At 36.1% G+C, this 25701-nt stretch overlaps 1 protein-coding gene across 3 annotated transcripts in view; it reads right to left on the bottom strand.

Moving 5' to 3' along the window:
* The window catches only part of Ccser1 (coiled-coil serine rich protein 1), a 978554-nt gene that overhangs the window by 656297 nt on the left and 296556 nt on the right, over positions 1–25701 (bottom strand). For 2 of the 3 annotated variants that reach the window (XM_035448755.1, XM_035448758.1), the window contains exon 6: positions 18413–18485. In XM_035448755.1, coding sequence (XP_035304646.1) covers positions 18413–18485 — 73 coding nt within the window. Of the gene's footprint in view, positions 1–18412; positions 18488–25701 lie in introns of all 3 variants that reach the window. The other variant, XM_035448756.1, reaches the window with a different exon arrangement.

A 25701-nucleotide genomic window follows, 5' to 3' on the forward strand; every position in this document is an offset into this window, starting at 1 on the left:
GTGTTCTGAATTTGTGCTAGCAAAATGATGCAAAGAATATAAACATCAGTATCTATTTGGAAAGACTTAAAGCAAACATAATATAATTTCATTATATATATAAGAAATATAAGTCAAGTAGTGCAGGAATTTGGGGGAGATTTTTACACAAGAGGTTGCATGTGCTTGGGCGTGTGCCAGAAAGATATACCAAAGTAAAATAACAGGCGGTATAAATTAAGTATAGGAAAGTTTCTTTCTTTGTATTAATTAATAATTATGGTGAAAATTAATATGCTCCCCAAACTGAATATAACTGCCCAAACATTTCTTAATAGAACAAAGATTCCCAGGTGAGCAATAGCATTCAGATTTTACAATATGATGTTGCTGTCTGTTGTTAAGAAGAATGTTACCTCTGTTTTCCATCCTGCAAAGATGTTCCTGGCAAACAGGAATTGAAAGAGCAAATGAAATCAAGGTTGCTTATCAGTGAACCTTAAAATTGTCTATCTAGATAGACACAGTGAAGTAACAAGGCTCTTCAAATGTCAGAAGGGACAAAGGACTAGGCAGAATGATGACATTAGGAAAACTTACCTAAACGTTAATGTAAACATATTCTGATATTTATTATTTCAAAATCCTGTAAAACTACAATTTTAATACAACTACAGAGTGTTTCTATTCTATTTGGAGAATATGCAGATAGCAAGTCAATAATGATATATAATATAGCAGTATCCATATATCTTATACTTTTTACTTGATCAGGTCTATTTGATATTTTAGTAACTGGAAAATTTCGAATAAAGCTGGCATCTCATTCTGTGGAACTTAAGCTCAATGAACATACAATTTTTTGGCATCTTTCTTCTGTTTCTTTTGCATGCTTCTTATACCTTACTTTCTGTAGAAGAAAGCCTAACTTGACATGAAATATAGATCACCCTCCACACCAGCATGAGCTCACAGCCCACTCTTATACATCACAGAACCACTGCTGCTTTTTATCTTCATGTCTCACTTGACACTTGGATTTGGATCTTATATTTCTTCCTACATCCAGTTGGAATATTTTGAAGTTTTCTAGACTCAAATACAACCAGCACCATGATTTTCTGCAGCTTTCGTTAATTAGAATAAAATATGCCCTCTTCTGTTATTACATCTGAACTCATTATAAGACTCATTCGAAGTGTTTTAATTGTTGTGACAAGGATGGTGAAAATGAAATAATACCTGATTAGAGTCAGGAGAAAATTAAGAAAAAAGAGAAAATGGTAAATTCAAACAAGAGGATAGAGTGCTTCCACCCCCCCCCCACGCCCCGTATCCCTGTAGATCTCACTGACAAACACAATCCATCCATTTTCCTACTGGTCCCACTGCCAAAGGTCCCATCTCTGGCAGAGACACGTAAAAAAGAGAAGTGAGGTAAATTCCACTACCTTTAATTATGTTGTAACAATTCTATCCACTGGTAAAAACTAATTGGCTCCAGGAAAGTTGTAATATCATTTTTTTTTTTTTTAAAAAAAGCAGGACCTAGAAACGCTTAAATGTGTAGCTTTATTCTTAAGGAGAATGTGCATCATAATTTAACATAATAGGATTAGTCTGCAAAATGGATCTCTGATTGTGACCTTAAAAATCATGCCAGACCACAATGTAAGAGATTACATGAGAAAAAAAATTAGGCTAGGAATAAAGGGCTTCTGCCAAAATGCTGTGAACCTCTTACTGTTTATCTGTTGTTCATTGCTTTCCTACTACATTCCTGAGAGTGATATCTGAGGTTAGTGTCAAGATATTGCTAATAGTTCTTAGCACAGCAGTTATTTCTACTGTCTCAAGATTAAATAGAATTTTCTCATTTTCTCAGTTTTCAACTTCTACATTCAGTTATTAGCAGGCCATTTTGCTTAAAATTTTTAAAATAATAAGATACCTGCAGAATTAATTATGGCTATAAAAATTGCTATATTTATAAGCAATTAAACATTTAAAACAGAGTATTTGTTTAATGTATTAATTTGATTGCATCTTTCAGCATGGCTACACAGTACAATAAAAGCAATAGATGCCTAGGGTCTTAAAACAATCAAATATACATCAGTCTTTTTTTCATTTGTCGTTATAACTATTAGCATTTATCAATTATAGAAGTACATGGGACCCACTGTGATAGTTGCATGTATACATACATAATACACTAATCTTGTCCATCTAAGCATTCACTCATGACTCCATCTGCTTTTCCTACATACATCCCCCTGGGCCCTTAGGAGATCTAATATTCATGTACAATTTTATAGTTACCAGAAAAAATAGCCATTTCCAAATAATTTTATTTAAGGTCTAATTAACTGCACTCCCTTGTCATTGTGATATATAGTTTCAAATGCATTATCTTAGTCTGCTTTGGCTGCTGTAAAAGACTACCAAAAAGCCAGTGGCCTGTAAGTAGTAAAAATGTGCATCTTGAGCTCTAAAGGACAAAAGGCCCAAGAACAGGAGCCTGGTGTTGTCAGTGGTTCTTTCTAGACTCAGAAGTCTCTACAAGCCATGATATGGTGAGAAGGTATGCTCTAAGAACTTGGTTATTATATTATAATGATTTTCATGCGAATCCCCCCATAGGCTAATATACTGGTGTTATTTGTCAATTGATGGGTCTCTAGGAAGTGTTTAAATCTTGGGAACTCTGATTCAATCAGAAGGTTAATACTTTCCTGAGTTCATATTATGATGGCATCATTTGGAGTCAGAGGTGAGAACTGGCTGGAGGACTTAGGTAACAGGATTGTGCCCTTAGGAACAGCATCTTAAAGGGGCCTTGTGAGCAGCCTCTCCCATAAACTTTTGCTGTCCTGGCATCACCACAGCCTGCACACGAGCAGATCTAAGGACTGTGGGTGATACCCCTGGAACTTTGATCATAAGAATGCCTTCCCTTAAGTTACTTCCTCTCAGACGTTTGGTCACAGAGACAGAAAGATAACAAGTATAGGCACTATGTCTATGAAGTCTCAGCTTAGCCTTATATGCTAAGAACATCACATTAGGGAAAATGATTTCAAACATTGAACTTTCTGAAGCTGCAAACTTTCACTTGTGAACCTTGTATTGGTTTAATTTAATTTTTAACATTCCTTTGGTATTTATGTAGACAAATCCAAACTATGACAAATATAACTAACTCCCTGATAAACTAATTTTGTACCATGTTTCCACTTGATAGCTTTTCATAGTTACAGTCTCTCAAGCGGGTGTTCAAATAAGAAGTCAGAATTGTATCCTGGCTATTAAAATTTTAAAGAGAAGTTATTACAGTATGTTTCAAATATATATGGAACTATGAAATAATTAGTATAATTAGGATTATTCCCTCCTGCCACTGCCATAGCTTTATTCTTCTTTATGTCAAGTAGTTTTCAATGTCTGTCACCCTTATTAAGCATTGGGAGATTTTAGGAATGCTGATGTGCAAAGGCACTGAGCATCAATTCCTCCTTTTCATTCAAACTTCTGTTGGAGACAGCAGATGTGGAGTAAGCCCCAGTGAAGCATCCAAAGCTGAGTTCTATGGTTCTCAAATAAAGTGATGTTGCCATCATGTTGACAGATAGAACTAATGCTCATTTGTTCTGAAGTTGTGTCCCAAACCAAAAATGTGGTGACAATGGTTATTTCTAAAAATTCCTCATTTTCTCAAAAATCATTTAAAATATCCATTTCTTTTGAAAATGTCCAAGTCCTTTATAGGCATTGGGAGTTTTCTTATAGCAATTCAATTCTGTTCTTTACATAAAATCAAATGCAGTATATGCAGTATTCAAAGATACACTCTAACACTCTGTATATGAAATCCACCACATTTAAATTCCTGCTACAAAATCTACAATCCACTTGTATGCAACAAATTCTAAATATTTATATCAGACCACTCTCAGAGGTCCTATTTACCTAAATGACATAAAAAGTAGATTCTTGAATTCATTTTTCCAAGATCATATTTCAACAAAATCTTTACAGATGATATCCTATAACTTCATTAAAGAGATCTTTCATCAAGCCCCAGGTCTGAAATCATGCTAAACAAACCCTTGCACAGAGGAACTTTTCTTCCTGTATTACTTGTGGAAGTCAGAGTCAGGCAAAATCCCATATAAAGTTGAACAAACTCTCTGAAATTTATATGGGAAGAAAACTGAGTGTGAGAGTTCTGGATAAAATGACAGGGGCATGCTATTATCTTTAGTGTATATTAATATGGACAAATTCTTCATCTTATACATAGCTGCCTGAAATTATTTGGACAGTGTAGATGAATTTGGACAACAATATGAAGCTACCATGAAGCAGCAAATTATGTACTTGCTTTTCTCATTAAAAACTTTCCCCAGAGGTCTGCTATGTCTGAGCCATATTACATGCCTTTTAGCACAAATTAAATAAAATTCATTTTGACTTAAATTTATGTATTTTTTCCTTACTAGGGTATAAACCCTCATTTCTGACTATGTGTGTGATAATGTCTTATACAGCACCACTGCTGTCTGGATCGTTCAAATAAAAGGTAAATTATTCTAAGCTTATTACAGAATGAGAAGGGCAATACAGCATAAAGTAATACAAGAGAAATACTATACAAGATAATAGCAGTAGTTGTTATTTCAACTTATACTTTAGTGTTCACATTCTGTGTTATATTCAAGATTTGACAGACACTGAGTTAATTCAAATTCTGTGACATGGAAGTTGGAGTACTTAAATTAATGCAAATATAAATGACCAGGAGTGTACTGGGGAATATATATGATAAGGAAAATTCTTAATTCTTTCTGTACTCTTTCAGACCCAAAATTCCTATGCTCAACTAAGAACTCAGTAGTACTAGAAACTTCCTTAACAATAGACCATCACATATGTACAAGTAGAGTAATGATAATAAAATTTTTGTCATTTCTATCAAAACTATAATTATTTCTCTTATGCTTCAGGAAAAGTCTTCCCTGTTTCAGTTCACATAGTAGATGTGCTGTCTATTTATTCCAGAATGGATTAATTACAATGCCCACATACATAAGGTTCCCAATATAACCACATTTAGAGACAAGAAAGTTAAAGATGGATAGGTATGAGGTGGTTGATACTACTGGTCACATTGGGGTCAACAGGATTGGTAATGAGGAGAGAATATGCAGAATTTGTGCACACAGGACATAGTAAGAAGGTAGTCTTTTCCAAGCCATGGAGACATCAAAGATGCATAAGAAACAAAAAAATGCCAATGACTGAATCTTTAATATCTATTTTCCAGAACTCTTAGAAAACCAACTTGTATTGTTTGTCCCATCTAGTGCATGGAGTTATGCACTATTATTATTTTCAGGCTTATCTTGTTGCCAGCTGCCAAGGTGGTAAGAGTGGTGCCCAGCTGCTTTAGTGCTTGTACAAACAACACAGTTTATATTGGATACCTGATTTCTTTCTAGAAATTTGAGGTTTCAGTACACACTGGGAATAGTATACCCACATCACAAACTCACAATGGAATTCTCAGTGGTAAGTTTCTAGTGGGCTTCAATGAACAAGAGTATCACATGTGTGGCACTGGATTTTCTTTCTGTTAGCAGTAATACAATCCTTGTGAAGTTCTGGCCTGGAAAATATATTTTCTCATAAAAAATTTACTCTAATTACCCTCAAACATCCATACTCTACAGTAATTCAAATGGCTCCATGGAAATAACGAAGCATGGCAGGCAGTGACTGCAACAAATGTTCAAAGGTGCTACTCATAGACCCTGGGTACTGGACCAGTGTTAACTTCAATATCTATCTCTCTTACATTTAGCTAGTAAATGTTACAGAATATAAATAGCATCTTTAGCCTAAATATGAATGTACTTAGTTTAAAACCTCAGACAAATCTGCCAAGAAAGGCTTAGGCCACATATCTCAAAAAGAAACTGTCTTTTGAGGCTGACAAATGTTTAAATTGATTTATTACATAAACATACATAAACAAAACTGTCATTCTACTTTTAACTGGTCAAAAGTTGTTGCTTAAAATATTTACATTATAGGAAATAGATTTATATTAATATTATCATCATAAAAATACTATTATACATATTAAATAACCCTTTAACATATTGTCATCATTAGGGAAATGTACTGTGAGACTTTAAATTCCCTCCAAAACTCATCTTAAAATTTCACTTCCACTGTAGCAGCATTAAAAGCCATGTGATAAGTGGTAACCTGACTCTGGTAACTCTATCCTTGTGAAAGATTTATACCATCCTTTTGAGAGTAGCATAATTATTGTTGGGGTGGGTTCCCCATAATATGGAGGGTTTGGCCTCATTTTATCTTTCTGTTTTATGCAAACTAACTTGTGCATTGCCAGTGCTTGATGCAGCAAGAAATTCCTTGCAAATGCAGGTTTCATTTATGCACTAGGCTTCTCATTGCCCCCAAGTGTGAGCCAAACCAACTCCCAGTGTTTTAATTTAGCAAGAACAATGTATTTTGTTAGAGCAGAACAGAACAGAATAAGACAAGAATAATGCTACCTCGCATTCATTTTACATTCAAAATCCATCAGTTATCTCTTGGACAGTTTTATTTTGTCTGCCTAGTTCTCCTAGTAAACATGGATGAATCATGTTTTTCTTCTATAATTATTGATTTATCATAAACTATGTCAAATTATATCTAACTCTATATATGTAGTTTTACAGTTTCTTGCGAGAGAAAAAAGATCCCCAGAATAAATTGCAATAATAGGACTGAATAATATTTCTGATAAAACCAATGTTATCTTCCCACTTACACCTACTTTTCTTTCCTCATGATCACTAAAACAAACCAACCAAGAGCCCCCCCCAAAAAACAATAATCGCTATACCATACTTACTGCAACACCAAAAAGGTAGTTACTGAGACATTAAGAAAAATACAGACATTGTGAGTTATTTGTATCCCAAATTGTCCTTTTACCATTTTTAATTAACAGGGTATGATTGGCTACCTAACTCTGCTGAATGTACCAATGACCAACTAGCTGTTACACTTTTAGACTTTACACTCAAATTGAAACTACCATAATACCTAAACTACAGGAGCCTTTGCTGTCTTCTGCCAGGTTGCCATTGGTTGCATCTATACAGAAGACAAAGTATTAAGTCTAACAGAAACACCAAACTTGTTTTTCTTTTTCTGTAAACATTCCAATCAGTTTCTATCACATGCAAAAGAAGATCCCAAGTCTATAACCCAGCCTGTAAGACCTTTCATGGCATAGTCTATCTCTCTGACATAGCCCTGCATTATGTGAGTCCTCATTCATTCCATATTAGTCACAAAGACAGCCATAACAAGCCCTCTTCATGCCTCACAGCTTCTGTACTTTCAGTGCTCAAGACTCTTCCCTTAGAAATACATACACATTTTTCTTCTGTATTCAATATGCATCTGCTAAAATGGCCCCTATTCAGAGTAAGCTCCATTTGGCCTTTTTCTTCCCTTTTATTGAAAATAGTTTTTTTTTCTCACCTAACATATCCTAATTATGTTTCCCCTCCCTCTACTCCCAGTTCCTCACCACTAGTCCTCCCAACTGTATTCATTCCTTTTTGGTTTCTCATTAGAAGACAGATAGGCTTCGATGGAATTATAATGTAATATAATAAATATAATATATAAAACTATAATGACTATGACAAAACAAAGGCTTAACACATCTGAATAGGACAAAAACAAACAAACAAACAAACACCAAAAGGAAAAGATCCCAAGAAAAGGCACAAGAAACACATGAAGATGCAGAGACCCATTCATTTGGCCTTCCTTTTTGAAATGAGATATTAATGACACTTTCTCTCCCTGAAATCCTGCTTTATTTTCTCAAGATGCAAATCATCCATACCAAACACAATATATAGTATTTGTTGTCTATTTTTCTTTTATCATAAGAAACAAGACACCATGAAATCAAAGATTTGGTCTGTTTTATTTACATTGAGACATAGATGTCTTATAACATTATTAAACCTATGGCAGTTAATCAATAACCAGATTGGATTCCTCAACAAATTAATGAGTTAATAAATAACTGAAGCAGAAATATAACACAATGGGCTCTTACTGGGAGAACAAAAAAAGGTATTTCAAGTATTAAGAGAGACGACTAATTCCCAAAGGTGAAAAATAACTGTAATAAATTCTCTTTCACTCTGCACATGTGTAGGTCATAGGATGGATGATTCTGTAACAACCTTGCCACAAATCTCCTATTTTCTAGGGTCTCAAAATGTACTCCTTTCTATTATGACATACTAGCCAAAATACCTTGAAGCTATATTGATGACAGGACATTTGAAGGGGTAAATTATCAGCCTTGTTTTTTTACAGTGAGGTTTTTCCCAAAATTCTAATGGGGTACATGGGATCCTTTAGTGGGAGCCATGTATTTAGGATTTTAATTGGTTTCTTTTATGTAGGATGTTGGAGAATTAAAGAAAAATGTTCCATGACATACTTCTGATAAAAAACCCATATACCTTATGTCACAGAAACAATTTTTTATTTTCTCTGCTTATATTTTAATATAGGTTGCCAAAAAAGTTCGTATTAATTTTTTTCTTCTTTATCCATGACATTCCTTTTAATCAGTTTTTATAAAAGTAATATGATATGTGACAATATAAAATAAATAACATCACTTCTGAATATCAAACATTAATATTTCAAAGTAAAATATTCTTTTCCCATTTGAAAATAAGGTAAAAAATGCTAAGTAGAAAAATCCTCCATAAATATACACAAGGCATTCTTGATCTAAAGTTGGAAACCCTGCTTCTGGGAAAACAACAGCACTTATTTTTGGTTTTACTGTATGTTGTTGTAGATGCCTTCTCCATACTGACCTCAGCCTTGCTTTTTATTCTCTCCTGTAGTGGTTGTACTTTTCTTTGCTTTATAGATAAATAAGTTAAGAAACCAAGTAACTGTCTTGTAGTGATAAGGGGAAGAAAGCGACAGAAGTGGGCTCAATCCCAGATGTTTCCTATAATGCTACAGAAGTCCTTATTGTAGAAACTGTCCAATGTGTTTTGTTTGAAAATGTATATTCCTGGATTTTACAGTGCTGCATTATGTAATATATTAGGTTATAATAAATGACAGGAGGTATCTGGTTCATTTTACTTTGTGAGACTATTTAAATTTTCTACCTCTTTAGAATATTTTACCTTAAAATAACCTAACATGAATGAGGTGATATATTATAATTGATTTAATAAATTTAGCTGGGGATCAAAATGCCAAAGCCAGCCACATTCATAGAGCCAGGCAGTGGTGGCACACACCTTTAATCCCAGGACTCAGGAGACAGAGGCAGATGGATCTCTGTGAGTTCAAAGCCACAGTGAGCTACATGAAATTGATCGAGTCTAACAGAGAAACAGCTCACACAAAGGTATCTCAGCACTTGGGACCACAGGCCTTTAATTCCAGCACTAGGGAGGTGGAGACAGGAGTGATATGGCTGGGCAGAGAGAGGAATATAAGGCAGGAGGAGACAGGAACGCAGGGGAGTGCAGCTTGAGGTTTGGTGGACAGCATTGCACTCTAAGGATACCTGGAGACAGGATCACCCATTTCTGTCTGAGGTGGAGCTAAGAGCTAGTGGCTGGATGCTTTACTATTCTGCTCTTCAGCTTGAACCCCAATATCTGTCTGTGGGTTTTTATTATTTGTGTTACACATGAATAAACTTCAAGTCCTGGACCAGAAGTCCTATGACACTTTACACAGTCCAAAATCATGAGGAATTAAAGTGAATGATACAAACTTTGAAAAGCTGAAAAGTTGAAAAACTGACAGAGGAAATGACCATCTGCATGCTAAATGAGTGACAACCACTTGCAGAATAGCTGAAATTGTTTCTCAAAATTTACCTTTTGGAATTAATGGCTTGTATCATGAGAGCTGAGTTTATCTGAATTTGTAAGAGTTAAACCTTTCATTTTATTTAGACAAAAAGTGGGGCAAGGGATGCTGTGGGGTTGTACACTGTAAAGATGTGTCTTGCCAAGATGCCTTATGATTGGTTTACTAAAGATCTTAACTGCCAAGAGGTAGGCAGAAGAGAAGAATATGCTGGACTTCTGAGAAGAGAAAGCAACTTGGGAAGAATCAGAGGTGTGCAGATTTGATCAGCTGGACAGAGAGGGAGTCGGACATGCAGCATAGAGGAGAGAGAGGTAAAGAGTCACATGACAGAATGGAGATTAATAGAAATAGGTTAACTTAAGTTTTAAAAACTAGTTGGGAGCAAGCCTAAGTTAAGGTCAAACTTTCATAATTAATAATAAATTTTTTGTCATTATTTGGGGGCTGGTAGTCCAAAGAAAGTCTGACAAGAAGGCTTTCTACATTGTTTCTAACTAAAAACTAAAATAAAGGTACATGATCCTGGCTAATATGATGGCTCACTAGGTAAAAATATTTACCAACATATCTGATGACCTGAGTCTGGTCTCTAGAACCCACATTGTATAAGGAGAGAACTCTCATAAATTGACTTCTGACTGCCACACACAAGCACTAGCATCCTACCTACACACCACACACACACACACACACACACACACACACACACACATACATACACACACCACACTGCATAAATGCAAATTTTACAAACCATCTAGTGCCGATATATTTTTGAAATGTTTTATACATAATGCAAATTTTATGAAATAAAGAACAAAATTTGTGAGTTATATTGCATATCAGTAAGTACTGGGTTAAGGCTTTATGGTCTCAGCCTAGTGACACACAGCATTTCTCCTTTAATACCCCAGAAAAATTTTGAGAGGTAAATTTATATTTCTATTTCCTTCCTAGTTGAATTGGGTAGCTTTCTTTACTTAAAGCTATCTTTGGGGCCAGAGCAAAAGAATAGTTAGATAACAATGCTACTTCAAAAAATATATTAAAGAGATTATTTCTCTCTCAGTATCCTTGCTGCTTTATGGACAGCAGGGTAATCTCAGATGAAAATGGAAAAATACATGTTTTAGGCAAAAAGAAGACTTCAGGAAATGAAGAAAAGTAACCAGAGATTCTTTGATCCGGAAAGTAAGGAAAATTAGAAAATAGACAATTGTAACTCAGAATCAATTCTTGAAAAAGCGACTATATGAGTGAGAGCATGACCCGTAGCGTACGATGGCTGGTTTACCTGTGCCTCACAGGTGGTGGTGATATAGGGGGATGGTTTCTATACCTCAGAGAAGATGGCTACATCTCAGAAGGGGCACCTGCACTTCAAGGAAGATACCTGTACCTCAAGGAGGGTGGCTGTACCTCAGAGAGGGTAGCTGAATTTAGAAAGAGTAGCTTGAGGTCATAGACAGTGGCAATACTTCAGACTGTATGGCAGTACCTCAGAGGAAGTGGCAGCATCTCTAAGAGTGACTGTATTTCTGAGATAAAAGGTAGCTGTACCTCAGAAGGAGAGACTGTACCTCAGAGAGAGTGTCTCTGTGAACTCTAGGTGCTGCATAACCTGCCTCAAAGACTTTGCAAGAATATAAACTGAACAAGGCAACAATGTGCTAAAAAAGTTATTGAGTTACATTTGGAGGAAGACTAGTGAGTAGTGGTGATTCTTCAGTGCTGTTGTGTACTTTAAAAGCAGAATATAGGGAAAACATAGTTTATTTCCTATTAAATTTATTACACGATAAGTGTAGATAATGAATTTTATTATATATATTTGATAAATGAAATTAAACATGACTTTTTATAGCTAAGAGACTAAACTATAGACACCATGTTCACTGAAGTACAAATGAATTTGAAAAGATATAGCAGCATTATTTGTAATAGCCGGAACCTGGAAGCAACCTAGATGCCCCTCAACTGAAGAATGGATAGAAAATGTGGTACATTTACACAATGGAGTACTACTCAGCCGGAAAAAAAAAAAAAAGAAAAAACCAACAAAAAAACCAATGGAATCTTGAAATTCAAAGACAAATGGATGGGACTAGAAGAAACCATCCTGAGTGAGGTAACCCAATCACAAAAAAAGATAAACACAGTATGTACTCACTCATTTTTGATTTTTAGACATAGAGCAAATGATCACTGGTCCATAATCCACACTACATGAGGAACTAGGAAACAGGGAGGACCCCAAGAGAAGATTGCATAGTCCCTCGATGAAGGGATTGGGACAAGAACCCCTGACCAAAGTGAGAGCCAGGGCAGGGAGAGGAAGGACAGCCTTCATCCTGTTGCTGTTCTAAGCAGAAGCAGACACCCACAGCTAAGCACTGAACCACACTACTGGAATTCAGGTGTGGAGAGGGAGGAGGGATGAGCAAAAGAGCTAAGATGAGGCTGGAGAGACCTGCAGAAACAGTGGACCTGATCTACTGATAGCATGGAGACCCTTGTCATACAGCTGGGGAAACACCATTGAACCAAAACAAGCCCTCTAAATGTGGGTGCCAGCTAGGAGGCCAAGACAGTCTACAGGACCTCTAACAGTGGAGCCAATGTTTATCCCTAGAGCACAAATGAACTTTGGGAGCCCATTCCCTATGGAGGGATACTATTGCAGCCCAGATACAGCAAGGAGGGCCTAGGCCCTCCCCCAAACGATTTGACAGACTTTGAAGGTCCTTGGTTGGAGGCCTCACTATCTCTGGGGAGGAGTGGGTTGGTGTGGGTTGGTGGGGAGCATGGGAGGATGGGAGGGCAAGGGAATGGGGGGGATGGTATGTAAATATGAGTAGTAATTAAAGAATAAAAAAAAGATCATGATCCATGATACTTCAAAGGTACATACTCAGCAGTCAGTGTCATCTAACAAGTTCCTCCCTTCACAGTTCCACCTTTTGTTAGTCTCTACTTTTTTATGGTTGGAAGGGGGGATAAGGAACACATCTTCTCAGCAGCTGGCAGACAGATGGGAAAAGAGGCTCTTTACAGGTTAGTGGGCTTTCTATTAAAACACTTAAAATGGCTGACTTCCTGTTTTTCCATCACTAAGACAAATAGGAACTTTCAAATCTCCTAGGAGGGGACACACTTGTGGTGGGAACCAATCCACTTTCCTTTCTTTATCTGGATTATCCAATCTCCTGCAATGATCCAAACCCACCAAAAATGGCCCTCATCCTAAGGTCAAGCACAAAAATATTCTAGAGTTCTTACTTCCTGATAAGCCTCCTGACTCATGGGGAGTCTGCATGTCTGTGTGTTTTGGTGTGTGTGTGTTTTCAGTAAAACATTAAAAGGACCATGCTACTATGATACTACAGAAGACTAATTTGGGTGTCCTAAGGCAACTTTAGTATAGGAAATCATGCTGAGCCTAACACCAGACACAAGAGGCAGACTGAAAATTAGAAACTGGGGGGGGGGTAGCAGAAAGGAAAGAATATTGTAGACACAATGAGGACCTGAAGACCAAGACTGTCAACAGCAAGTGTCTTTCTGTAGAAGACAATAAAATCTCATGCTTATCCCATCTTCTCCTGCTTTAAGCATCAGAGGAATAAAACTGTGTGATCATATAATGGGTCTAAGATGTCATGGTGTCCCCACTCAATGAGTAGGTGGTAATTGCCTTGTCATTCAGAATGATATACTGGCACCTGTCAGCTTGTATATGTACAGAGTTAATGTAATGCTAAACATAGTTAAAATGTAGGTTATACACTTGCCTTCTGTTTAGAAATATGTGACCATGATCATAGCCTGAAAAATTATGATAATCTGAAATACTAGAAACTTCTCAACACCAACAGAGTACAACATTTGTGAGACTATTAACTGTCTTCTTGGAATTGCCGACACTTAGGTACAATGTATTATGAGTTACCCATCATGTCTCATGATGAATGCACATCATAGTTTCACAGTTTGTATAAATTCAATAGGGAATGTTGCTGATGGTGGTGAACTGCAGTTCCTATGAACTGTCCTTACAGATATCTCAACAGTTGTTTTGTCCCTTCTCTTTGCAAAGTATGACAGAGTCCGCAGATTTTCCAGTTGTTTAAGGCAAGGTTGGATGAATTTCCAAACAGCATAGCAACAAATAAACAATAATCACACAAAGTTTAGTGGAGTGGGGTACATGTTTTATAGGAGAAAATAAAATTAAGTCATATCTCAAATGAAACTTAGAATGACTTTCAGAGCAGAATTTTAAGAACTAAGTTTGAAGATTTGACTTCAATACTACTACTGATAGAAACAATGATTTATCAGAGAAAAGAAATGTTGGTATCAAACAAGATTTGTTATCTTTTATGCCCAGATTTCAAAGTCTCTAAAGCCAAATGTTTCCCCCACATTAGTGAACTAGCCTCAGAATGTTACCTAGTTATTTATAACATAATTTACTATAGCTTATTGTGGAATGCTCCTAACAACAGTCAATTTCTCAGCAAACAAGAAATTTAAAATAAAGACACAGGAGTAGCAGAGGGAGAAGAGAGGTTGGAAATAATATAATATATCATTCATGTAAAACATTCTCAAAAAAAATGAACAATAAAGACATATTAATAGCGTTGTAACTATTAAGTATTAAATAGTGATTATTTTAGGTGCTATGTATAAAGTCAATTTAGTCAGAATGTTATTTTAAGAGGAAATGTCACTCTGATGCACACTTGAGCTGACACAAGTCATCTTCATTTAACACCAGTAGTCTTTGATTAATGCCAAACAGGTATGAATAATAGAAGGAAGTCATTTTTTTCTTGCTAGTTTAATCGCTTCCCAGAAGAAAGGAGAAAAGCAAGGCCTCCATCAGCCAGAAATCCAGGGCTTTCAGAGACATAGTGGTTTGCTTACTCATTGTTACATTTGTGATGATGAGGTTAAGTTCTGGAATCACCACCACAGTTTAGGATACTGGTGCTGTACCCTGAATGTTAGTGTGAGTGAACTAACAAACATCTGGGCTGTTAGAAAAGGCTTTGGGTGTGTCTGTGTGGGCTCTGATCCAACCAACCATAAAAAAGTAGAGACTAACAAAAGGTGGAACTGTGAAGGGAGGAACTTGTTAGATGACACTGACTGCTGAGTATGTACCTTTGAAGTGTATATCTTGTTCCTGGCCCCTTCCTACAACTCCTCTTTGCCTCAGGGTAGCAAAGAAATGAGTTACAGCATGTTGCTTTCATGATGTTGTTTCTGTCTCACTAAGGGACATGAAACATGAAGCCAACCACAACAGAATAAAGTATCTTTTTTTTTTTTTTTGAGACAGTGTTTCTCTGTATTGCTTTGGAGCCTGTCCTGGAACTCACCAGTCTAACCTAGAACTCACAGAGATCCACCTGCCTCTGCCTCCTGAGTACTGGGATTAAAGGCGTATGCCACCAATGCCCAGCCCCAGAATAAAGTATCTTAAACCATGAGTCCATATACAACTTTCCTCTTCTTAACTTGCTTCCCCCAAGTATTTGCCACTGAGACAAAACAAAACAAAAACCCCAAACTGACTAATCCAGAACTTATGGGGTTTATTTTCACTAGTAAGACTATATTACATTCTTAAAGAAAAAGAAAATGTATGCATATGGTTTTCTAGTTCTGAAAGCTGTCATGCTGACTGATAGAGGGAATTGTTTGTTTTTCTCTCTTTTCTACTGGTAAGTAATTAGATTTGTAAAAGAAATAAATTTATTCTATTAAAAATATTACCATGTACTATATATATATGTGTGTGTGTGTGTGTGTGTGTCTGTGTGTGTGTGTGTGTCTGTGTGTGTGTGTGTGTCTGTGTTGGAGATGATGGTACACATGTGTGTGAATCTTTATGCTAATGCAGGCTGTTATATGGTGCGTGCGTTTCTGTGTCTGTGTGTGTATACTGTTGCACTGTAAATGTGGCTATTTGTGTGTGCATTTCTATGTGGAGCCCAAGAGACATCCTTGGGTGTCGTACCTCAGGCACTATGTATCTTTTTACTTTGATTCAGGTTCTCTCATTGTCTGAAGCTGTACAAGTAGACTAGGCTAAGTAGCTATCAACCCTCAGTACTAGTCCTGTCTTTGCCTCTCCAGAACTGAAATATAAATCCATTGTACTACTCCAGGCATCTCTGGATTGTTTGAAAATAGGTTCGGAGATTTAATTGAGGAGAATCACTTTAGTAAATATGCTCTCTCCTCAGTCCAACATCATAAATTATAAACACATAGGAACTACAAAAGAAAAAGGGTTTTCTTTTTCTAATGGTTATAAGAGGATGTAAATGTCCTCTAGATTTTAATAAAAATGTTTGAAATCATCAACATTATGCCACCAAAATACAGCCCAAAATGTTTTCTTTTACTTTGCATTTATATAAAAATAAATAATTAATGTTACTAACTAATGCAATGTCAAATTTTAAAGATAAAATAAGCTGATGTTGTACCTTTACTATCTATTTAAAACATTAAGCTTTGGACAATTTTAAATACTAATGGTATAGTTTTTATAAGTGTGAGAAATGTTTGAAGACTATAAATCTTATTTTTTCACATAATAAGTAAAATACTAGGAAATTTAAGGATATTAGACACTCAAAGCCAATGCAAGCTCTCAAAAGTCTTAATTGCTTTCAAGAACCATTTACACACATTAGCTCAAAAACAGTATTGATCTCTTAAAACTAGTCACATAATCCAACATAAATGATTGTACTTAAATTAGTTTTATATCAGCAGATTTCTATACAAAAAAACTCATTTTAACCTTTGTTAAAATCACATTCAGTTTTAGCACTGTAATTTATCCATATATTAAGAGAAAATGGTTTCTTGTGATGCACTGAAAATTCAATTAAAATCTTTGTGAAGAGAGGATTCTTCTATGAATTCTGTCCCACATACTATGAATAAAATACCTCACAATATTAAACTTGGTAGCACAAGTTGTGGTGTCATTTTGACAAATTATTTATACCCCAATAGATGCCACTCAGTATTTACCAATTCTTTGATACAGAAATGAGAGCTTCAGAATTTCACTAAATATGCCACATTTTTAGTTAGGGTTTTATTGCTGTGAAGAGACACCATGAGCATGCAACTGTCATAAAAGGAAACTAATTAGGGCTGGTTTACTGTTCAGAGGTTTAGTCCATTATTCATCATGGCTGGTATTACAGCATGTACTATATTACTTTCAATGCAAACCAGGCAAAAACCTTTGAACTCAAGTGTTGTATCCTAATGTTCTAACATTTTTATACAGACAATTGAAGGTTGCCCTTCTTTATAATAATATTAATGAAACACAAACAGTCTTGGTACAGACAGGTCATTTTTTTATGCTAGGGCTCAGAACCCTAAACCTAGTTGGCAATGAGGAAATTTCCCTATTTGTAGTGCACATAGACTCTCAAATTGGAGAATGTGTTTAGGAGAATGAATCCATACCTAATGTTAAATATTTTTGTAAAGATTGCATCATTCAGTACTGAAGCTAAGGAAAATATAAGTAGGATAAACACTACACGTTGTTCCTTGTAAAACAATGACTGACTACAAACATGTAATATAAAAACCCTACTTCATATTGACCAAAAGGTTAAATTATAGCTCCTGTGTCAGAAATCATATTTGGCTGTTGCTCCACATATATTCCTACCTTCACCCTTTAGGTAGTAACTGAACAATGGAACAAAAAAACAACACTTCAAATGTTGCATATAAAGATGAGTAAGATCTGATGCAGGGATGTGTAACAATAAGTCTTTACACCAAGCCGCCTAAATTCTGCCCACTGTGTTAGGGCCCCAAATAACACTCAAAGACTTATATTAGGTACAATGCTGCTGGCCAATGATTAGGATTTCTTACTTACTACCTCAGTATTAATTATCACCCATAACCATAATCTATATATTTTATAAGACTTATCTTAAGAGATGCCAGAGGCATCTCTTTTCTTGCCAGAATCGCATGGCAGCTCCAGAGCAGACAGCAGGAGGAAGAGAGAGATTTCCTACTTGTTCCTGCTTATATTCTGAGTCTGCCTACTATGTCACTTCCTGCCTGTATCACAAGACTTCTTTTACTACATTTCCCAGAATCCTCCTTGACTCCTGGTCCCACCTATCTTTCTGCCTCATTGGCCGAGCAGTTCTTTATTCAATAGCCAATAAGATAAACATATACACAGAAGGACTTTCCCCATCAGGGATTCATAACTCTACTCTCAGCACTAAGGGGCTAAAGAGGACCTCTACTTCAGGGTAACAAAGACAATCAGCCAGATAAGATGAATAAACCAGCTTACCTCATGTCTGTGTATGACTATGTAGCATACATTGTTTGCAAACTTTAAAATACTAAGAAAAATGTTTTTGGGGCTGTGATTATCTTTTACCTTGAAAGGCAGTGGCTCTTCTGTGAGAGGGCTGATGGGAAGTGAGGTGGTACTGCTGGAAGGGCTCACATCACTCTGAAAAGAAAGGACCCTTGTGTTAAAGATGCATACTTGGAACCATTTTCAAAATTCCTAACCCAGAATCTAAAACTCATTGTTGAGATAAACAAGTGAATACGTGTAAAAAATATTCAACATGGATATTTTAATGAAATATAAAGACTATTTTGTGCTAAACAATATGTAATGTTTTTACTTAATTTACAGATTTACTTCTTCTTTAAGATAAAAGTATAGTGAGTCATTATGATATGTCAATGGCTTTCTGCCTGATATTTAAACATGAATAATATTTTTGTTCCTTTGTAGAGATTTAAACTATGGTACTTACCTCATGTCCATTAAATAAGCCACATATAATTAAGGCAATTGAAACAAGTGAAACAAATTTTTGTACTTCCTATTTTTAGACCTTGACATTTATATCCTTTCTTTCATTTTTGCATAATTTATTAAATGTAAAATTTTATTAAATATTTGAGAATTTTGTGCATGCATACAAAGTATTTTGATCATGTTCAATCTGCCACACTCTCCCCTATAATTCCTCCAAATTTCACACCCACTACCCCTGCTAACTTTATGTTCTTTTCCTTTTTATTGCTTTTTTTTTCTTTATAATCCATGGAATCACACTTGTGCTGCCCATATGTTCATTGGCATTGGGCAATCCATTGGTGTATTTGCAACATACCAATGGCCACACTTTTAAAGAAAATGGATTTCCCACTATCAATTGTCAGTAGCTCCTCAGCTAAGGGTGGGAGCTTGTGAGTCCTTCACCATTCAATGGAAAATACAGTATCTATGATTCCATGAATCCAATGGCTTTATCATCTTCAAAAGACACTGTTACACCCTTGCCTTCCCCAACCTCTGGCTTCTATCATCGTTTAAGTCCTCTTCCATAATTATTTCCCAAGCCTGGAGAAAAGGAGGGTGTGGTACAGAAATTGAAATTGTGGCTGAGCATATCACTGATACCCTCACTTTTTCCGGTCACTTTGACCAGTTATAAGTTTCTATTTTAAACTTTGGCCACTACATAAAAAAAAATCTCTGAAGTGGTTAAGAGTTGCAATGGTCTATGGGTATATGAATTTGGAGGGCAATTTTTATTAAGTCTGTTTAGGAGAGTTATAGGAGAAGGTTTACTACTGGGGTCTATGATCTCCCCACCATGAGTCCTTTGCCAGCTGTGCAGTACCACTTATGACTTTCCTCCTTTATAGCAGACCTTAAACCCAACCAGAAAATGCTTGATTTACGCATATAAAACTTTTGGAACTATTGCATACATGAACATGTCTTGCCAGCCTGATTATTACTATAGCTTAAAAAGGGTTTACATGTAGGTAAGACTGTTATTGATTTGCCTTTCCCAGAAACCTGATTAGCACCTTTCAGTACTATGATAGCTAGCCAGCAGGGAAGATATTTCCTGGCCAGTATCAGCTTAAGTTCCCCAGGTCCTGTGTCCAAAGTGCAGTGAGATCTTATTCAGAAATATGATCTTACTACCAAATTCTTGTAGAAAACCAAGAACAATGGTCTCCATTGTTTGTAGGGCCTTGGGACATTGCTAACTAACAATGTGAGGAGAGGATTCCCATACATAAAACTAGGCATTCTATTTGGCAAAATGTGACTTCTGGGAGAATATGCCCATTATAGGTTAACTTTGATTAGACTCTTTAATATGATTATATTTATATAAATATTTACATGGGTATATAAAGATATATATTATAATATAGATATTATAATATTGCAGGTTTTTACTTTGCATTTTCATACAACTTTAGTGTTAGTTATTTTCCCCAACCCTACCCCTGCCCTACTCTGCCATCCCCTTCCCCACCTAAACCTCCCTCCCCATTATTCTTACTCAAGTATAGCCACCTATATTCTCCTATTCACCTCCCTTAATATATTTCTTCTCCCTTCACTACAAATGGCCCTATCTATCCCCTAGAACCAAATAAAAATATTTGTACAAAATATGAACATGATTGGAATGATTTATTGCTATTGCAAACCTTCCAAAATACAATTTAATAAAACTCCTTAAACTAATTTTGTTTTAAAAAGACATATGAGTTAGGACCCATCATTGATTCACTTTGCTAAAAGCAAGAACAAGCTACTGATACTAGGGAGTCCATGTCTCTGAGGAACTCTTCCTAAGTAGGATATGCAAATAAAGCAACAAAAAAAGGCATGTCCACTGTCTCCATCTGCTTTCTTTTGCGGTGATAAGACAATGACCAAAAGCATCATAGGGAAGGGAAGAGTATTTGGGTTTCAGGTAATAGTTCATCATCAGAAAAGCCAAGTAAAGTAATGAAAGCAAAGGCAAGAAATGAAGGGATCATGGCCATGGAGGAATGCTGGTTACCTATTGGCTTGCTTCCTCTACTTGCTCTGCTTCCTTTATAATACAGCACAAGCCCAACTGCCCACAGTGGGATCCACCTTTTACATCAATTACCAATCAAGTAAATGCCCCAAACACGGCCACAGGCTGATCTGATTGAGGCAATTCTGCAGTTGAGTTTCCATCTTCCCAACCAGGCCAAGTTGACAAACAATTTTAGCCATGCCACCTATATTTCTCAATTTGATTTTCAAATATATATGCATACAGATACAAGAAGCCTTGCCATAAAGATAAAAGAAAAGAATGGATTGACATGGTTAGATAATGGCTTTAGTACATACAAAAGAATATATTCAAATAATGGTGGATGTTACACTTCCTTCTATTTAAAGACATTTTAATCCATTTATTAATGTTTACAATAAAGTAGATATATTAAAATATATTAAAATGTTTCTCCTGTTTTTCCAGTCTGAAGATCAAGGGAAAGAAGTATAAAAACCAACTGAGACCTTCAGCATGATTTTACATAAAACACACTCAGAAGATATTAAATAAAAACTGAACAACACATAAAAATTTAGGATAATGTCAGTTAATGGCTATCTTTAATTTCTAAATTCACTCAAGACTACTAAGCCAGCAATCAATCAAAACCCAGGAAATATTAATTATAAAATCACCTAACTATAGGAAACCACAAGAATTATTATGAGTTACAAATTTTTCTGGTTCTATTCTATAATAGAAAAAGTTTCTTCTACCAACCAATTTAATTCATAATTCTAGCATAAGAAATGAGTGAAATTTTTCCAGAATTAGTTATGAAAAATGTGACTCTGGGCTGTTAGAACAGCTTGTAGAAAGTGGAATTTCTGATACTTGTCTTGGAGGGTTTGTACTTGTTAGAGTGCCATGCCCCTAGCAAGAGCTGTGAGAATGGAGATGTCTGGATCATATACCGTACAAATTGTTTTTGAACTCCTGTAAGATAGTCAACTGAGAATCAAGCCATGTAGTTAAGGTTTTCAAGGAGTGAGGTCTCCCAGGCCTTGCCAGAAGTCAGTGTGCAAAATTCTCAGCTCTCAGAGGCTGGCTTGGAGCTTTGCCTCAGTGTCATTGACATTGGAATGCCATTCATAGTGAGAGCTTCATTCTGCCTGTAAAATCCAACTCATACTATGACACTTCAGTTCTGTCACTCTTAAAAAATCTTAGCAAAACTGTCTTAAGCAAGGAATCAATCTTATGTAAAAAAAAAAAAAAACAATCTGATGAACAACACTCAAGTATTAAAGTGGAAAAAAAAAAACAAAAGTCAAGTAAAAATGTTTTCACTTTTACTGTTTCTGAAATTCTTTTTAGTAACTTCCAATCCGGGTGTCATCAGGGCATGCTTACTCTTCTAAATAAAATTATATCAAAATCTTTGGAGACAAGTATTACGTATACCTCAAGCCTTAATTAACTTGCCCTTTTATTCAAACAATGTAAAATTAACAAATATGCCTAGTAAGATACAAATTCATAAAACACAAAAACAGGCCATGTTGCTTTTTACACTTTTAAAGGTTGCAATATATATTAACTTATATTGTTGTTGTTATAAAAATAATTCATTAGAGCTAGGGCTTCCTGTGCTTTGGTTGTATTTTAGACTTTGGAAGTAGTTCAAGAATTTGATGAACACATAAAAGAGGTGGACTCCCAGAAAAGCAAAAACCCCCACAGATTGGATCTCCCTCTTCTCATGTCATACCTTTGTGCTTCTTTAAGCACTAAGGCTAGCTCTTGGTGTTGTGGTGTGTCATAAGAAGCATACTCTAATGCCAATAGGTGTCATTCATTTGCATGTTTGCTTCTAAGTCCAATCTGGTACCATACTCTTTCAACACCAAAGTGAGTTCATAATAAAACATTTTTCTTGCCTTTAGATTATTTTGCCCAAATTTGATTTCCTCTTTCTAATTCTGCCTTATACACACAATCTTCTCTTTTGCCTTTCTGTACACTGAGCTTAATATTATGTATGACCTTTGTGATTAGTAGCTGCAAGTAGACAAGTGTTCCCTTGGAGCACTTTGGGGAGACATTCTAACCAACACTGCCCTTTACTTATGTATTCTGTTCCCTGGTGTTTTTTTTTTTTTTTTTTCTACTCGTCTAACTTTAGAGAGACTTTAGACTACTCAGTTAATACTGCTTTCAGATTACAGTTCCTCTAAATTACTATGTGAACCCATGGCACCTAACTTGTGTTCCTTTAGGGACATGGTGAAAGCTTTCAATGGTATTGTCTGGTTAGAATTCTTCCAGTCACTTGGAGCCATGCCCTGGCTCTTATTCCTTGTTGTCTCTTCTACTCTCAATCCACGATGTCAGCTGTGTTTCCTATAGTATATTTCCATCATACTACTTGACCATGGGCTGAAACCTTGTGGACTATAAGCCAAATAAACCCTTGTCTTTTGAAGTTAATTGATTTAGATAATTGGCTACAAGAAAAGACAACTAATATACATTAATTTGAAAATTTTATCCTAAGGCAAGTTTTGTGCTTATGTGAACTTGATAAACATAGTGACATGTATAACGGTCACTGAAATCAAACCACAGGGCATTTCAGCAAATTATGAAATTTCTTCATATACCTGTGGATCCAGCTAGAAGATATTGTTTGCCACTATTGACTTATTTATTGTTCCATCCTATGTCACAGAAGTTTTCAGCATAGACTTTACCATTTTTTTTCCTATATCTCACTTTATAAAATAATATATTAAAAAGAACTGGATTCTTTCCATTCTGTTTGTCTTTTCTTGTTACTTTTTATGGCTCATATGCTTCCTGTTTCCACTTAGGAGTCTTGATACCACTTAGGGTTTACAGAAAGTATATACTACCTTTCTTTTACTTTTGTTGACTTTTCAGTTCCAAAGCTTATACCAAGGAAGTAGTAAATACAGAAATCATGTTTGGACCTGATATCTGATCTTTCCATGTGTATTTCACAGCAAATGACCCCAATTTTATGTCACACAAATTCTAGCCCAATGTTTTCACAAATCAATTTGTATTTTAACAAGTACTCTTTGATGGGTACTCAATTTTTCCCATTATAGGTCTTAAGCTCACTTCATGTATACAAGTAAAATAGTAAATCTGTAGCATGAAAAGAGGGAGGGATCCTAGCTAAATTATGTAAAATTTTTCCAAAGAGACAAAGCTCTCATTATTGTGGAAACAGCTGAGCAGATGGCTCTCAAAAGAAATGAAAGTCTGAGGTGGGAAGGAGCAGCAAGGAGGCAGAAGTTACAGGAGAAGCAATGTGTCTATGTCTCACAGACAGGGACTTTTACACTGACATATTGACACGCCTTGACACTAAAAAGACATAAAAAACAGAAAATGATGTCGAAATAAAATTGTTAGAGACAGTTAAATATTATTCTCTTCTTTAAAACTTTTGGTACAATAAAATCTAATTTAAGCAGTTATAGATGTTTTTCAACTCCATTTTGGTGAGTTGAGAGTTAGGCCTCCTACAAGCAGAGCAGACGCCAAAAGGTTTAATGAAAGCATGGGATTGTGGGAAAACAAGGGCTAAAAGCTGATCACAGCTTCTCCTGGATCATGCATGAGGCAGATTCAATATGTGCACAGAAGATTCACAAAGGCAGATGGTATATCAAGTCACTTTGGACTGGCAAGATTGCTCAGTGGGTAAGAGAACTTGCCACAAGTGTTATGGTGTGACTTTGATGCCTTGGATACATATGGTGAAAGGAATTAGATAAAGTTGTTGTCTGACCTCCATACATGTGCCAGCTTATGTGTGTTCCTCTGATCACACACACACACACACACACACACACACACACACACACACACACACACACACACACACACAAATCTTGTGCACACACACAATCTTGTGTGCATACATACATTAACAATAATGTTTTTCTGTATATCTTTGAAATAGAGGCTGGGTAGGTAAATGGTCTTTCTGAATCCTAACTCTGATGTAGACTCTCCTGAATTCCAACTGTCATCCTAAAATTTGCTCAGATGACCAGCATAGAAGTCAGGATTACTAAAGGCATCCATGTTGGTAAGAAAAGGCAAGGATACACTTGTCCTGAGCATATGCTAAACTAAAGCTAAAAACCGAAAGTCCAATAGAAACAAGCAAAACCAAGATGGGCACAGTAGGGAAAAACTGCAATCCCAGTACACAGGAAGCTGAGGAGGAGGATTGCAGCTTTGAGGCCAGACTAAGCTACTGTGGGAGCAGATTTCCTAAGCACATAACACCAGGGAAACTAAAAAGGAGGCTTTGCAGATCCTAGGCAGTGGTCTCCACAAATAAGGCATGTGCTTCAAATAAGACTTTTTTGACATAATAATATTTTCAAGGGCCGGGCGGTGGTGGTGCACGCCTTTAATCCCAGCACTTGGGAGGCAGAGGCAGGCAGATCTCTGTGAGTTCGAGACAAGCCTCGTCTGTGCCTTCAGAGATGGCTTTCAGAGGAAAACGCAATGAGGGAGGGATGTGATTTGTCAATGCAGGAACCTGAAAAACCCTGTTTTAGCCAAGTGATTGAGGTCAGCATCACACAGATGGCATGCACCCTTGATAGGTGGCAATGTGGTATACTTATGCATCGAAAATAAATAAATATATCCATAAGCAAATAAAAACACAAAAATAAGTGAGAGACACTCTATAAAATATTTGATGCATGTTCATTCATACAAACAATGCAAATAAAAACAAGAGGGTCTGAGAAACTTTCAAAGATCATGTTTGTAGGAAGATGTGATAACCAGTTGTCACATGGTACTC

The sequence above is a fragment of the Cricetulus griseus genome, chromosome 8 (genome assembly GCF_003668045.3).
Source record: "Cricetulus griseus strain 17A/GY chromosome 8, alternate assembly CriGri-PICRH-1.0, whole genome shotgun sequence".
Taxonomy (NCBI): domain Eukaryota; kingdom Metazoa; phylum Chordata; class Mammalia; order Rodentia; family Cricetidae; genus Cricetulus; species Cricetulus griseus.